Source organism: Calypte anna, chromosome 1 (assembly GCF_003957555.1).
Source record: "Calypte anna isolate BGI_N300 chromosome 1, bCalAnn1_v1.p, whole genome shotgun sequence".
Lineage (NCBI taxonomy): Eukaryota > Metazoa > Chordata > Aves > Apodiformes > Trochilidae > Calypte > Calypte anna.
The window spans coordinates 170,399,407-170,416,521 of NC_044244.1; the positions used below are offsets into that span (position 1 = coordinate 170,399,407).

At 39.9% G+C, this 17,115-nt stretch overlaps 1 protein-coding gene across 10 annotated transcripts in view; it reads left to right on the plus strand.

The window, feature by feature from the left end:
• The window catches only part of FNDC3A (fibronectin type III domain containing 3A), a 122,670-nt gene that overhangs the window by 81,318 nt on the left and 24,237 nt on the right, over window positions 1–17,115 (plus strand). For all 10 annotated transcript variants that reach the window (XM_030469016.1, XM_030468993.1, XM_030469003.1 and 7 more), the window contains 6 exons: window positions 250–308; window positions 10,578–10,735; window positions 11,831–11,890; window positions 13,899–14,037; window positions 14,653–14,706; window positions 15,395–15,519. In XM_030469016.1, the coding sequence (XP_030324876.1) occupies window positions 250–308; window positions 10,578–10,735; window positions 11,831–11,890; window positions 13,899–14,037; window positions 14,653–14,706; window positions 15,395–15,519 (595 nt within the window). The remainder of the gene's footprint in view (window positions 1–249; window positions 309–10,577; window positions 10,736–11,830; window positions 11,891–13,898; window positions 14,038–14,652; window positions 14,707–15,394; window positions 15,520–17,115) is intronic.

Sequence of the window (17,115 nt, forward strand, 5' to 3'; positions counted from 1 at the left end):
ATTTAGAAGTATGTTTATATATGAAAAAATTTACTTCGGAGCTTTTTTTGTTTGGTTTTGTTTTGTTTTTTCTTTTGCTCTAGATGAATTAATTTTTAGCATGGTGTTCTTTTTTATAAATACTTTCCACAGTTATTGATTATTGGTAATTGATTGTTCAAATTATTGAATTTGAAGAGCTATTTCACTGTAAAGTCACTGAACAATATTCACGGATACTTTTTATTTGCTTTGATTTTATTTTTTAAGAAAAGGATGAAGAAACAAAAGCACTTGAAGCACTTCTTTCTAATGTAGCCAAGCCAGCGGTAAGTAAAATAAAGCTTTCCATAAAATCAAAATGTATCTTGTTAGTTTATGCAGCTACACCTCCATTTTTGTCTCCAAGGTTAAAGGGTCTTTAACTTCCCACTCTGAAAAATAATTGCTTAACTTCAGTCACTGAAATGTATGTGACAAATTTTTTCATTGTATTAACATTTAGGAAGCTAAAATTGTTTTGTCACTTGTTATGGAGAGTTTTTTGTGGCCACTGTGAAATCTTAATATTCACAGAATTATTAAAAATACATATAGAAAGAGTCTGTAATGTTGCCAGTAACATAATGGTGGTGCTTAACAAAAGATGGTGATCATCTCTTGCTGTATAATCTGCTCTCAATTTCCTGTAACACTGCTTATTTCTAACTGAAACAATTTTACACAGCAGGTATCCTCTAGGCATGAGAGATACTTCATGAGATTTCAGAAACTTTACGTAAAATTATTTTTTGGAACATCTTGTTTGAAAAGTAAAGAAAAGGTATTGCAGATTTTTCTTTAAGAATCTCTGACATCTCCAGGGAGGAGAGACATAAAATCCACTGAGGAAGGTGACAGTCAGCAGGGGACTTATGACTTAACTGCCTGAAGTTCCTTTTCATTTTGTAGAACTAATTCAAAGCCTTTGTGTAGAGACTCTTTACAACACTGTTGCCAAATTAAGCAGTGTCTTGCATTTTTAAACAGGCTTGTGTTTTTTATTTTTGTCATCTGGACCCTCCCTGAACCTAACCATTCTGTGAAGATTTTCCAAAAATCTCCACCACAACCCTCAGTCTACCAGCTTGCTAGAGTAAAAATAGTGTATGTTGCCTGTTGTAAACTACAAAAGTGTGTGCAACTGAAACTCCAGGAACTTGCCATGGGTTTGTCCAGTCAGCTAGTTCCTTCATAATCAGGAGTCTTGCTTTTCATTGAATCATAGAATGAGTAGGGTTGGAAGGGATCTTGAAGATCATCTAATTCCAAACCCCCAGCATGGTCAGAGACATCTCCCACCAGACCAGGTTGCTCAAAGCCCCATCCAACCAGCCTTGAACATTTCCAGGGAGGGGGCAGCCACAGCTTCCTTGGGCAACCTGTGCCAGTGTCTCACCACCCTCAAACTAAAGAATTTCCTCCCAAGGTCTAACCAGAATCTCCCCTCTTCAAGTTTGAAACCAGTGTCCCTCCTCCTGTCACTACACACCCATGTAAAAACCCCTACCCTAGATGTCTTCTAAGTCCCCTTCAGATACTGGAATGTTCCTATAAGGTCCCTTGACTGTCTGTAGTGCCTTTGATTCAGCCCAGGACACAGTTGGCTTTCTGGGCTGCAAGCACATGTTGTTTCATGTTAAGCTTCTGGTCCACTCTGAAGTCCTCCTCAGGGCTGTCCAAAATCCTTTCTCCTCCCAACCTGTATGGAATTGCCTCGACCCAGGTGCAGAACCTTGCACTTAGCTTTGTTGAACTTCATACAGTTTGCACGAGCCCACTTCTCAAGCCTGTCAAGGTCCCTCTGGATGCCATCCCTTCCCTCTACAATGTTGACTTCACCACACAGTTTGGTGTTGTCAGCAAACTTGCTGAGGGTGCATTCAATTCCACTGTCTGTGTATCTGACAAAGATGTTAAACAGCACTGGCCTGAGTACTGACCCTTGAGGAACACCACTCATTACACATCTCAGTTTAGAAAAGGAGCCATTGATCACAGCTCTTTGGGTGTGACTGTCCAGCCAGTTCGTTATCCAGCAAGTGGTCCATCCATCAAATCCATATTGTTCCATTTTAGAGAGTAGAATGTCACGTGGGACGGCATCGAATGCTTTGCACAGGTCCAGGTAGATGCTCTGATGTCATTTCATCCTTGTCAAGTCCTCAGATTACACCACACATATGCAAACACTCTTACATACAGACTTGACATAACTAATAAAGGAGAGAAAACTTTTATGGAATGAATGACATATGGATAAAAGATGAAGAAGAAAAAAGGGTCAGATGGAATCATCATCAGACTTCCAACACTACATACCTTCTGTCCTTCACCCGCCAGACAGTTTGGCCCCAGTTCTAGGGCCCCAGTCTTGGTGGTTCTTTCATATCTTGCTTTACAGCCTGGCGAGGAGAGTCTGAGAGAGCTGGGACTACTTAACCTGGTGAAGAGAAGACTCGAGGGATCTTACCCATGTATGTAGATACCAAGACTGTGAGTAAGAGGGTGGAGCCAGGCTCTTTTCATTGTGCCCAGAGGAAGTGGCTACAAGCTGAAACGAAGGAGGTTCCCTTTGAACATCCAGAAATGCTTTTTAACTGTGAGGATTATTGAGCAGTGGCACAGGTTGCCCAGAGATTTTGTAGAGACTCATTCTTTGGAGATACTGAAAAGCTGTCAAGGTATTATTCTGGGCAGCTGGCTTTAGGTGACCCTACTTGAGCAAGGGGTTGGACCAGATGACCTCCAATGGTCCCTTCCAGCTGCACCTACTTTGTGTTTCTGTGGTGCTCCAAGAACTGAGCAGGGATTGTAATTACAAGTGCTTGGTGTCCTGCTGTGTCCAAGCATCAGAATGAGTTAATTGTCTTCAGTGCGCCTCTGTGTTTTGGGTCACTAAGCAGCATAGAGATGGAAGCTGAGTCAAATCCTTTAAGAAGGGGTTGAGAGAGCTAAGATGAAGAACTGGAGTTCACTGATCCTTTCTGTTACAGTGGTGTAGCTAACACCACTGTATAGTGGACAGAGATAGTCAAGTTCAGTAGCACTTAACAGGATGACCTTGATGATTGGAGCTAGTGGAGGGGCAATACAAATTTGGAGAAGAAACTGGAACTGAAAAGAGCACTAAAGGAGATGAGGTTGTTAGGGAGAAAGGAAGTGAGAGAAGAAGAAACAGGTCTGACAAGGAGAACAGGTCTAGATGACAACTAAGACTTGAGGGATCCTAAAACAGGCAGTCTAAGTTGAGAAAGAGACCAGGAACAAAGAGAATAGAGTAGGTGTGAACTGCTGGAAGAACAAGATGAAGAGCAAGTAGCTTTTCTGTTTGTTATTTTTACAAGCAGAGTGATAATGAAAGGGTGATGGGAATCTGAATGTCTTGTTACTAAGAGTGGTGGGGATATCAGGCAGTAGTAGCAAGGGACTGAAACTGTCTGAGAAAGATGAGTATTAGTGAGACAAGGGTACTGGAATGTTACTGAGAGACTAAAGGGATGAAGTCTAGGGTGGAGTAAACAAGGTGTACAGACTGGAATGAAGAACTGTTGATTAGGACTATACTTTAGGTGAGAAGCTGAAGGAAAAGTGTCAGAAGCTGTGAGAAATTAATGTAAGTCTACATCTGATAACACTGATTTTTATCCAGGACCTGGAAGGTAATCCAGCATTTCCACATCTCATCTTTTTTCTAACAGGAGGTACCTGCAGACTCTTTTGACTGAGGTTTTCTTTTGCTACCTGTTGTTTCAGTGCCCAACTGTGCATCTCCACAGGTTGTTGCAAACATCTATTGCTATCACGGTGTTGATCAAGCAGTAGAGACTTGCGTAGTGAATCTTAAGGATTCAGGTTTGCTGTAGGATGATACCAGAAAGACTTGAAGGGAGTAATTTGCTATTTTAAAAAAATAATTTAAAATATATATTAGAAATAATACCTGTATGCATGCATACGTTCTAAGAAAATATGCATCAAAATACTCTTAGTGTAATTCTGTTCCTTTCTCAAAGTGACAAAGGAAAGATTTCATACTAATGGTAGTCCATTGTGCTAAGATTACAGTTGCTTTTTGGGTTTTTTTTAGCAGAGCAGCATACTGATCTTTCTGTATGGTCCCTGCTAGTCACTGTACAAAACATACCTGCTGTGGGAACAGATCAGGGCTGTGTAGCAAAGCTACTGGTGGTTTTGACCACTTTTGAATCCATCCCAACAAGGGAGTGTGTGCCCAGTTTAGCCACACGCTGCATAAGAATGGACACAGAAATAAATTCTGCTGTGAGGTTAGCTTAGTGCAAGATTGTGTTGTACTGGAGTGTGCTGGGCAGCAGTGTTCTCAGCAGCCCTCAAATCATGAGTGCCTGCTATACCCTTCTTAACTTCATAATAATGTGGATGATCCCTTCTACACAGACTAGAAGTACAGGGACCAGTTCTCTAGAGGATCTGTGCAGAGTCCTCTGCCAATGGTCAGGGCATACAAGATAGCATCTGAGTCTAGGGTGTCATCAGGGGCTGCAGAGCTGAGGGGAATGACAACTGTGAGATTCATGGGGTAGTTAGAGTAAGACTGTTCAGAAGTGTGGTCAACAGGTGGTCTCTTCTGCTATGTTGCTAATGACATACGAAAAAGTGGTGGAGTGACAGAACTCTCTTGTTTTCTTTCATTTCCTTTCACCCTCAATGCTCAACCCTCCATGCCTTGTAGGCAAGCACACCACTTCCCCTCCCCACCATGTCTTCACTTGAACATCATTGCATGTAGCTGTCTATGAATAAATCTCTTTGCAGACCTCAGAAACATCACAGGCAAAGGCAGTAAGTAGTCTGCTACAGACTAGACAGTGTACATGTGACAAAAAGCCAGATTTGCAGCACTTGAGGTGCAAATGCTTTGCAAAGGGAATGGGACTGTCAGGGCTGTGGGTGGATAGAAGTCTAGCTTGTGGGCATCTTGGGAAAGTGTGACATGGTAGGAGAGAGGGAGACTGTTTTGCTTATTTAGACCCTGCAGGATCAGAAGCAACCCTCATACAGTTTCTCCAAGGAAATATTTTTCTCACCATACCACAAGTGAGTGAGGAGATTGTGTTTTTCACACCTTTTCCCTGTAGTTCTCATCAGAAATACTCTTGCAGGTTTTTGATTGTTTTGCTCACTGTGACAGTTGTGCCCTGGTACTTTTCCTAATGAGTTCTCCCTGGCTGAACTTCAGTGCTGGCACAAGCAATACTAGATACTTGATGTGTTGCTCATATGATTGGATGATCCTACAGGTGCTGTGCCCATCACACCACATTCTGCTCCAGAAAGCCCAGAGTAGTGCCTGAGGCTGTCACCTTTCCTGGGCTCTCCCATGTCTTCAGGTCCAGGTCCAGGGCATACACAGCTTAATCAGCTGATGGGCTCCTCAGTGTGCTTTCATTCACACATGGCAGTGTCAGACAAGTTGGTAGTGTGGTGCTGTGACCAAACCTTCAACTTCCTATACCCAAGTGTAAGTTGGAATGTTTCTGCAGGTTGACCCATGCTGAGTCCTCAGTATCTGAGCATAATCCACAGTAAGTATTGTATCCGTTAGCCAAGTAGGACCTGAAAAGGGAAACACAAAATGAAGAGTGGAGCCCAAGACTGAGTATTTAATAAAAAAGGGCAGTAGGAACTCAGAATGTGATAATTGCTTATATAGCATGTAAATCACTTGGGATAGCACTATGTTTTTTTGTTTCATGCATGCCCTAAGTATGTTCACAGGCTTTCAGAACTTGAAACAGGATGCACCTCACTCCCCAGTTAAGTACCTTGTGTCACTGTGAATGCATTCCAGTTTGCACATGCTAAAACTATTCTATTATTTTCAGCACATGTAGTATTGTTAATGAGGAGATTCACTTATGTGAGCTGCACTGCTATTGAAGACGTGCCCACCTCTTACTCAGTGCTGGGACCTGACTCAGTATTGTGCTTGGCTTTGCAGAAGCACACAGTGGTCAAAGCTGCAACTGAAATCAGTGGTACCTGCTTAAATAAGCATACAAAGTAATAAGTAATGCCAGGTTTTCAGAAGAAGCCCCTCCTGAGTGTCTCAGGGCACCTAAGAAGAGTGGTTTCTTCTGATCTCAACCTTTGGTCTTCAAAAATACCTTTTTTCCTCTTTATAGCTCAGTTTGTGGGGTTTTTTTTAATATACTGGTGTTTTGTGCTTGAGAACTGACAGGAATTTCTGAAACTTCAGTCATTCTTTTTCAGAACAGAGTTCTGTCTAGTGTTGAAAAAGTCAAGTATTGGGATATTATTGAACATTATAGAAAAGAACAACATTGAATAATTGCTTCTTAGTAAAGCAGTTAGTAGTTACTGTCATATCCTTGCTGTTACAGTCCAAGGTAACATTAAAATTTATTTTTGTTTTGGATCCACGAAACAAAGTCCAGCCGTAGAAGGGTTGGGTGCAAGCAGATTTTATTTGACAATTGACACAGGCAAAATGATAGAGCCAGGCAAAAGAGGGAGAGAGGAAAAGAAGATATAAGAGAGAGAGAAAAGTGGGAAGAAAGAATGAGAGAGAGAGTGACCACCAGGGGTGCAGCTGCCCCATGAGTTCTTGCAGGATGTTGCGCTGATTCTGGACAGGGTCCAATGTGAGATGGTGGTGGGTGAAGAGACACCAAAACAGCCACAGCATGGACAGCCATATATACCCCTGAGTTCCTTTTGTTCCAAAGGGGCAGCTGTCAGTCAGCTGCCACAGAAGCCAGGTCCATCAGCATCAGAGCCATTGCAGACAGGCTGCCTGGAGGGGGGGGAGCTTCCCCAGAAGGTATCAGTTCTTATCTCCTTCCAGGCACCACTCCCCGCTCCATTCCAGCCCCCTCAGCCAGGTACATCAGCATCAGGAGAATCAAGGTGGCTTCCTCCATCCTGGGCAGGGTAATCGTGCCTGGAGGGACGTCCCAGCATTGCAGGCTGGCCCTCAGAGGAGGGGAGTAGTCTCCACCCAGTAGTTCTTATCTCTTCCCAAGGTGTCACCCCCTGCTCAGTTCTGGCCAGCCAGGTCCTCCACCCTAGCCAGGGCTACTCACTTTAGAGTTGCTGCTCTTTTGAGACAACTGCAAATCAGTGAGGTCAGACTCTCACACTTGCATTATATGAAGCTGTAGTTTTGTGGTGAAATAGTATATGGCGATGTAATCTAGGACTGCCATAGTGGATATATACAATAGAGAAAAGTCTTTTACAGGAGATTTTAATTTTAGCAATTCTTAACCTTTTTATATTTTGATTTTGTTTCTTATTAATACTCTTTTTAGGAAGAATATAGCTAGACCTAGATTTGCCCCTAAGAATCATTCCGAACTGGTAGCTGATTCTGAAAAGCAGTACCAAATGTTTTATAAATGAGTTGAAAAGGATATAAATTACATTCTCTGATTCTCTCTTGTTGCTGCTTGCAGCTGTGGTATTTTATTGTTTTTAGCTACTGAGAGTAGTTGAAAATACTCCTACTCCATACAATAAGTATGTGAACTTACTGAAAAGCTTCAGAACTTAGGAAGTAATATCATATAGAACGTAGGTCCAGAAGAAAAAACTTGATGTTAGTCAGTCCCACTACTGCTGCATTTTTTCTTTTTGTCTGATTAGTGACCCCTCACACATGAGCCTTATTTAGGGGGACTAATGAGGGATTTGTGTGTGAGGAATAGGGTTGGAAATTATTTTCAATATTTATCTCTGCCAAAGAATTATGTGGTGCATCTCTTATTCTGTTCCTTCTGCCCTTGAGCATCTCAGGGTCTCTTGGGTACCTGCCTCTTAATGCTTGTTCCATGACTAAAGCAGGTCTGAGTTACACTTGGCTTCCTGCTGTTCCTTGGTTTAGTGTGAGTGTGCATTACTGATGCTGTAGTTCAACACAGCATCTGCTGCTGGTTTATTGCAGACCTCTCGTTTTCACTGGGCACCATCTACTGGGCCCAGTGACTTTGCTGCAGGTTGTAAATATCCCAGTCCACAGGGCTACATAAGGTAGACATGGATTTCTGCCTCATTACAAATGCAGGAGGGAAATTGCTGCTAATTGCTTCTTTTGTTCCTCCGTTACATTTTACAGTTTGAACGTCTACATCCACCAATAATACAGCAGTGCCTGACTTAGAGATTTCCTGATAGATTAATTTTTTTAAATATCTTTTTGACTTTAATCCTGGTGTCTGCTTTTGTTTCATTGACTCTTCCAACTTTCATGTTAGTTCTGGTCAATTGTAGCTTATTTGCTAATGCATTTTTTCCTTCTGACCATATGCATATGAGTGCAGGTGTATTTACATAGAGAATTTACAAAGTTTTTATACATTACAGCTTTTTATGTAGCTTATTTGCTAATGCATTTTTTCCTTCTCACCATATGCATATGAGTGCACGTGTATTTACATAGAGAATTTACGAAGTTTTTATACATTACAGCTTTTTATGCACTCTAAGGATGTCCTTAATTTCCAGCTTCTGTGAATACTGTTCACTTTGCATATCTGATCATGTTCAGTTTTACTGACTCTTGCTTTTAAACTTTGTCAAACTGGCCACAGCAAAGCTTCAGCTCTTCAGAATATCTTTTAGTCATATACTCCATTTACACAAAGTAAAACAACCAGAGCAACCCAGACAGTCAACATTTTGTAGCTTGGTACATAATACTGCTTGATTGTGTTACAGTTACCCTGCTAACATTTGTCATCTATTATTTTAGAGGTCTGTGGGGAGGTTTACATGAGTTGACCAACAAACATTTTCCTGAGGGGGTAGCTTGGGATAACAATTTTTCATCTGTCAGAGACCCAGGGAACATTTTGCCCTGTTCTCTGTTTACACTTGTGTGTAAATAACGATTTCCACTAATACTCTGGGTTTAATTTTCCTGGTCAATACCCTCTGAGTTGTCTCTTACTCTTATGATCTGTGATGTTGTCTTTGATCTCCCTCCCACTCTTCTGCTCTCTCTGTACTGAACAGCTGAAACCTTTAATCTTTTAATGTTCCAATAAAATGTAATGCCACCTTTCACTCATACCAACTGAATTACTTCCCTGGTGTAAAAGACAATAGGCAGGGTATGAAGAGAAGGGCCATTCATCAAGTGTATAAGGAAGTTTGGCATTAGTAAAGTTTCAGGGGGTGTGTTATGTTCAGTTCTGGGCAAAGCACTAAAGGTAATAAAACATCAGGAGAACAGTGACAGTGATGAGAGATTTGGATATATGAGGTAAGACAAATGCTAAAAGTCTTCAGGTACGTAACAACTGCATAAAGGAAGGAAGAACCTAATGTTCAAATCCATGGTGGCTAGAACTAGTAAGTTTAGCCGGTATTAAGAGAGATATTGCCTGGACATTAGGAAAAACATGTCAAATGTCAAGGTAGCTAAACAGGAATAGATCATCATACAGGAAATTTACAACTTCTGGAGCATAGTAGGTCCACCAGGAACTTACACTTCTTTCCTTCAGTATCTCCAGCCACTTCAGCAACAAAAGAAAGGATTAAAATTGCCTGAGAGGGAGCTTTTACCACCCCAGATGCTCCCGGCAGCTCTAAAGACTTTCAGAAGTGATAGAATTGTACAGAGGTGGCTGTAGTTAGTGTAGTTTGGGACCAGGTCAAGATTACAGTGGAATTTCTCTTACAAATTTTGAGTTGTGACACACACGTTGATGCACACTATGCTCATATTTCTGTCACACCAACTGTTGTTATCCCACTCTTTGTACAAAGGCAAGCACCACCATGGGAATTTCTTAGGATGTTGACCCTAGAGAGAGAGGGATACATATGTGTATGTACATGGACCTTGTGAGCATGCCTTCACCACAAGCACCTGAGCTCAAAGTACATTGTGAGATATGTTCTACTGTTCTTTCTGTTAATTAACAGAGTGCTAAATTAGAGCCTCAGATAGTTGTATCCCTATTAATATCCTGATTAAAAATCATATTACTGGGGTAGTTAACCAAATAGGGTCTAATATAATGGGAGAGCCTACTTGTCACGGTCATAACGAAATACCTAAAGCAAAGTTTCTGTATGTTACTGTTGCATTAGTGCTGGTCATTCCTGAGAAATTCCTGGTCTTATATATATCTCGTAGGAAAACCAAGTTGGCAAGAAGGCATTAAAAAAAAATCATAGTGCCACAGAAGAAAGTCCAGCAAGATTGTCATTTAACCAAATGACTGATTTTGCAATACATGCTTAAGGTTTCTTCAGCCTCACAGATAATGCTGTTCATTCTTATGTAGCCCACTAGGTGGCATTCCTTACTTAGAAAGTTTGCAGGCAGCCCCGTGCCCCTGGTTTGCTGTTTTCTCTTGACATTTCTTAAGCTTTCCAGCTTGATTTCACATATAAAAACTTAGTAGCTATTGTATGGGTATAAATACTGTGATGTGCTAATGACATTTTGTTTTCAGCTCTTTTATTTGGTTCTTTGTGGCAAAGTAGCATTTATATGCAATCACATTTAAATGGCAGAGGTTTCAAAAGTTGTGTTTCTACAGGTATCAGACATTCAGGCAAGAACAGCACTGCTTATGTGGTCACCTCCATCCAGTGATACCAGAGAAGACACTGACAAGAATGATCTACCAGAGGTTTATACTTATGAAGTGATGATTTCAAGTACTGGAAAAGATGGAAAGTACAAAACTGTATATGTGTAGGTGTTCATTAGTTTTAATTATTGCTGTTGTGTTGTATAATGTGGCTTATAACCTCATTAAAAATCCACCCCTAGTCTGGAGATTTAAATAATTAGCAGTTTTTTGCAGCTTCTCTTTTGAAATGAGCTACATCTTTTCAGTACAATTGGGTTTGTTTTCTAATTGAGGACTCTGCTGTCGATTAGAATTTAAAGATGGTGGAAGCATGTTTTAATATCACTTATCTGTATTTCAATTAGCTGCACTGAAAACTGGATTCTCAAGCAGTGAGAAATACAAATTGTACTGTAGTTACTTACTTCAGTTCATGCTTCTGCTCCCAGTAGGGTTATCCCTCCCTTCCCTGAAAATTAACTTGGTAAGAGAAAATCTTGCAATATGAAATAAAATAAGTAGATTCACACATAACACCTCTCCAGCAGCAACCAAACAAACACAATTTTCACATTGTTTAATTCCTAACACAATGGCTATCAATCAGTTTTTTGCGACTTGGGAGAAATAAAACAGTAAAACTTACCATTGAGGGTGTAGAGCTTCCTAAAAATTATAAATCTTTGCATTTAGCTAGTTTATTTTAGTCACCCTTAATGGATTTCCTGTGAGTAGTACATGCATCACAAGTTGGATATCCCTGTCCTGGAAGCTAGAGGAATGTAATGAGCTTTACTACCTGATGTCAGTAAAAGCAGCCTCATAGATGCCACTGAGATATCTTTCTCTTTACTGGGCTTTAACAAGTAGATATATACAGTTGTTTGCAGTTTTAGATGGTAGTTTTTTCAAGTACTCCAATGCTTTTTGTGTAATAAAATGAACACACGTGCAGCTGATCTTACTGAGCAAATGAGAAGAATTATTCTAAAAACAATAATTAAATCCAAACAAAACGCAATCACAAACCCAAAGCCACCACGGCAAAACAGCAGAAATAAAATGCAGGAATCCCCTTTAGCAACAGGAACACAGAAGCAAAACATTAGCAAGTACCTTTCCTAGGAGTGTTAAGTGGATATTAGATGATATGTGCCTTTTCATAAATGTATGGGATTCTGAAACAGGCTCTTAAACCAAATCATATCTCTTTCCAGTGGAGAAGAAAATAAAGTTACTGTAAATGATCTCAGGCCAGCAACTGATTACCATGCAAAGTGAGTATCTTCTTCTCTAGTCATTAAATTCAGTGGAAATGTTTTAAAAGTTTCATTTTATCTGTGTATTTGCATGTCTTCAGCGATTCTTTACCTCATCTCACCCTTCTTTGAGTCACAGATAAACATTTTTGGCTTAGCTGACCACTCAGGCCATTTTGGAAAACAGAAGACAGTTTCACCCTCATCCAGCATCCATGGTCTTTACTTCTCAGGTCATGCCAGAACAGTGACATTCTGTTACTGATGTTTGCTTTCTCATGTTTCCCAGAAGGAACAGAGGGAGGTACTTGCACAGGGACATGTTCACTGCTCACCTTCTTCATGTCATGCTGCTTTCATTTGGCTCCAGCAGACCAGTGAATTTGAGTCTTTACATGTTACTAAATAAGCCCTTAGCTGAATGTAATTCTGCTCTTCTAGCAGAATTTTCTGCTTCACCATGTTCTACTGAAGAAAGAGCATAGGGTTGGAAATGCATAGCTAGGGATTCTTGCCTTATTTTTTTACATATTGGAGGGCTGTCTTATTTCTTGGTTTAAAAAAACCCAGTATGAATAATGTCATTTATAAATACATAACACTGTGAAGGCAGAAATGAAAACTACTTTAACATTACAGACTCTTCAAGCAATAATTGCTAGTGGGGATAAGAACTTCAGAAGTGGCTGAATGCACAGCATGTGGGGGATTTTCCTCTCTTAACTTTGTGGAGAACCAGGAGACTCCTGTGTACTGACCAGGGAACCAATTTGGAGGCAGCTGGTAGAATGCACTGGGAACAGAAGTGTGAATAAGAACTGAGTAAGAAACAAAGTCAGAAAAGTTGTGCATCTTTTCATGTGAGCTTTAGAACATCAGCAGTAGAGTGGAGGAGAATTTCTTCTGTCTAAGTCTCTTGATTAACATTTGCTCCAATGGTAGAGCTACATTCCTGGTCCTTGGCGTGAGGAGGTCTGTTATCTCCTAGTGCAGTTCTCCAGTGTACATTCCAGGTTGCCAAACCAGAAGCAAAGGAGGGTTGGTCTGCTCTTCATCACACACTTCATTTAATTTGGGCCACTGTATGGCCTGCAGCACAGGTTCAAGGGAAGGATGAATAATAGATTGAATCAGAGCCCTTCATATGCAAGTGTTTCCCTGTGATTTTATTCCTATTTTTAGCAGTGTTTATGTACATTACCCAATGATGTTTTAAGTTGAGTTTTTTTTTCCTATATGTCTTTTTTTATCAGGCTATGTTCAGATTCTTTCTTGCTTAATTATGGTTGGTTTAGATTGCCTTCTAAACCAGCAGCCCATGTTTTACACCACTGATCAGAGGAAAGTGGGGATTTTGTTTGTTTGTTTTTATGTTGGTTTTTTTCCCAAATGAACAGATAAATCAGAAGAAATTAATGTGCAGTTGCACCTAACAGAGGAAATAAGGCACAGCTATGTAGCTGAGGGGGTGGTGGGGGAGCATACAGTGGGAAGCCAGATAATCTATCTCATTTTGGATTTAAAAAAAAAAAAAACTTTTAGAAAAATAAACCATTTCTCTTTGAGACAGAAGCAAGATTTCACTTTTCTGAAGTACACGGAGAATTAATTCATAGCCTTCCTAAAGGAAAGGACAGGGTGAACAGACTCAGCAAGGTCTTGAAGGAGAGTAGAAGGTACTCTGAAAATGTATGAACAGTTTTATAGTGCTCATCTGACAAAAGCACTTCCAGCAGAATTATTCATAATATCAATATGTCTAGATGTTACCATCATTTCTCAAAGTACAGTAAGTAACAGACATATTTCAAATGTAATTGTGAGACTAAAGCTGATTGATGGTAATGATGTGCATCCAAACTAAAGGACTCTTGTTTTGCATTACTTCTGTTAACCACGATGATTCAACCAGCTATTTATTTCTAGCAGTGATATTTTAATAATAAGATAGCATTTTTTCAATTTTCTTTGGAAACTGTATATACAGATTTGGAAGAAAAATGTCATTGGCTCTTCTTCACTTTAGAGTTCAAGTAGAATGCAACTGTGTAAAGGGGAACCCTTCAGAAGCAGAGAGTTTTACCACAATAAGTTGTGAACCTGATACTCCAAATCCACCCAGGATAACTAATCGGACCAAAAATTCTCTTACTCTGCAGTGGAAGGTAAGAATTGTTTTAAAACCTTTAAAATAAATATTTTTAACTCTTGAGAATTTTCAGGTTTGTCAATAAAATGCCAGTCCATTGAAATGGAAAGATTTTGTCAAACATGATGGTTTCAGTTGTAGTTCATTTGTAGTTGTACATGTACTGGGCTAAATGTGGACCTGAGTAAAAACAGATTGCCAGGGAAGTAAGGAGCCTTTGTAGATACAATTACTGAGCTCTCACGAGAGACACTGGTTTGAGCTGCAATCCTCTACTACCAGTGTGGAACCAGTTCAGTTCTCAGTTCTGAAAATTAGCTTGTTTGTGCAAAGCAAATGAAATGGTCTGGAAAGACTGAGATTTAACCAGACTTGCAATTTAGCTGCTCAGAAAAATTCTGGAGCATTTTACACTGCTGCCAGAATACTTTTTCAAGGTCTAAATCACAAAACAAAACTGAAAACATGATATAAGCCTTCATTGGATGTAGACTGAACTAGGACTACCTTGGCAACACTCATGTAAGGGGAGCATCATTTGCTCTTCACTGACTTGGTCCAGACATGAACTTTTTCCTTCAGTCATCTTGTAACAAGTTGGAGCTCTAATTTTCTTCTTTCCCTCTTGCAGGCACCTTGTGATAACGGTTCTAAAATCCACAGTTACCTTCTAGAGTGGGATGAAGTAAGCAGGTTATGTTATTCTATGCTGTTCTGTTCTATTCTTAATTTTGTAGGTTTTTAAAAAGTACTTGTGTGTGACTCTGCTCATCAAGTTGTATGAAAATTACTAATTCTGTCTAGAGGCATGTGAGAAATAAGTAATATCTAAAACAATTATGAAAACATAGATATTGCCCACGTTTTTCTTGGAGAATATAAAATATTAGGAAATTCTTAGTTGCATGGTTCTGCCACTCTTAATAGTGGCTTTTTCACCTTTTTCTTCTTTTTTCTTCTAAAGCTGACACTCTAGGTTTGTTTTTCTGTAATACTTTTTCTTTTGTACAAAGAGTGTGGGCCTGCTACACCTTCACAAGCATCTTTCAGTTTCTACCTGGACAGCTGTCCTTAGATTACAGAGCTGCAGAAGCTTAATGTGGTTTTCCTTCCAATCCTGTTAAGCTGGAATATGGAAAGGAAAAAAAAAGAAAAATATATATCATTCAATATATATACAAAGTTATATATCTGCTACAACCTACTAAATATATATATTACTGCCTCACTATATGGGAAATTCTTGAGTTATGTTTCAATATGAGTTATGTTTATGTTTTAAATAATGAGCTTTTTTCACATTTGTGTGTTGCTTTATTGCTGGACACATATATAATAGGGTGAATGATGTGATTAATTTAATTCCTTTTCAGGGAAAAGGAAATGGAGAGTTTTGCCAGTGTTATTGTGGCCAACAGAAGCAGTATAGGATTACTAAACTATCACCAGCAATGGGGTACACCTTTAGACTAGCAGCCAAAAATGACATGGGAATGAGGTAAATACTATTATCTACAAAAAATATGGATTGCATATGCATGAATATGTTTGCTTGCTTAGGAAAATCATAACATGGCATTTAAAGAAGCACATCACTTGTCCAACTGGAATGAAATGGTAAATAGAATAATTCAGTTAGAAGGGACCTACAGTGATCATCTAGTCCAACTGCATGGTTAATTCAATTCACAGTATGTGATTAGATTATTTAATTTGCAGATTACCTGTGCACTATGAACCACTTGACCCTGCTTGAGCAGGGGGGGTTGGACAAGCTGACCTGTGTGGATCCCTTTCAACCTCAGCTATTCTGATTCCCAGCATATTGTGTTTTCTCCAGCAACCACTACAAATGTGTGTATTTATTATTAAGTGCTGCAAAACTCAGCCCCTCTTAGCAGCAGCTATTCCAGCTACTTCTGCTAGACTGAAGCCTTATTTCCTGCACAGCCTGCTAAGACATTGGTACATGGTGTCCCTAGAATGGGGAACACAGACAACCTGACTGCTCTCATGTGAAATCAGGTTGGTCTGTGCTGTTTTTTCACTTCAGTCTCTGCAGACCTTCTCAGGCCACTGAAGTTGCAGCCTTGGACACTTCTCATACTTGCAGTAGAATTTTTGGCTAAGCAGTACCTTGTAGAGACATACATGCAGTATAATTGTGGCTTTTGTGGCTGATGTAATAAGCACTTCTAAAATTCTGGGGATCATGCTGAAAGATAAGCAGCTCAGAGCTGACAGTATAAAGACATTGTCAGTAACTCTGCTCAAGCAGGAAATAAGTCTGTCAGAACCCATATTGTGCTGTTTGCCACAGCCCGTTACTCAGATTTGTCCTATTATCCAAAGTGTCTGTGAGTCAGTCTCCTGTTACTCTAGAAAATGAACAGGATAGGACACTACCATCTCAATGAATTCTTTCAAAATTTTAGAGCTTATTAGGGATGTTTAAAATATGTCAGGTTTCCTTTCAATTGCTATTTTTCAGAAGCTACAGAGCACCAAAATTTGTTTTGAATTTTTGAAGGAATGACATCTGACTTCAGTAAAGAATATAAAAAATTTGTTTAAAAAATTAATTATTGGTTTCTCAAATTATGCTGCTTGCACTACTGGGTGAATTAGTTCATGGTGATGCTTCCTGGTCTTCAGGCAAAGTGAATAAGCCCAGCTAATAGTCACACTGCCAGGGCTCAGCATCTGCAGAGCTGACTGCCAGTGTCCACACTACCTGGTAGCACTTGGACCTTGGGGTCCTATGTGGCATAAGAACAGGGCTTCTCTAGCTGTCAGACTAAAATTGGTATTTTGCATTTGTTTTTTTTTAATCGAGTTTTTTAAATACTATGAGCATTGTGCTGCAGCTCACCAGAGTGTGTTTTTATAGCATGAAATAGAGGATGTGTAGCTGGTACAAGGAGGTGCTTGAGGGAGCAATGGACAGTGTTGGAGAAAGAACAGCATGAAGAATAGGGAGCAAGATGGGCTGTAATTCCTGCTGGGCAGAAGAAGTCTTCTGACTATTAAGGATGTGAAAGCTACAGCTGGGCTAGGAGGTCTGAGGCTTTGGAGAGTACTCAAGGAATGTGTT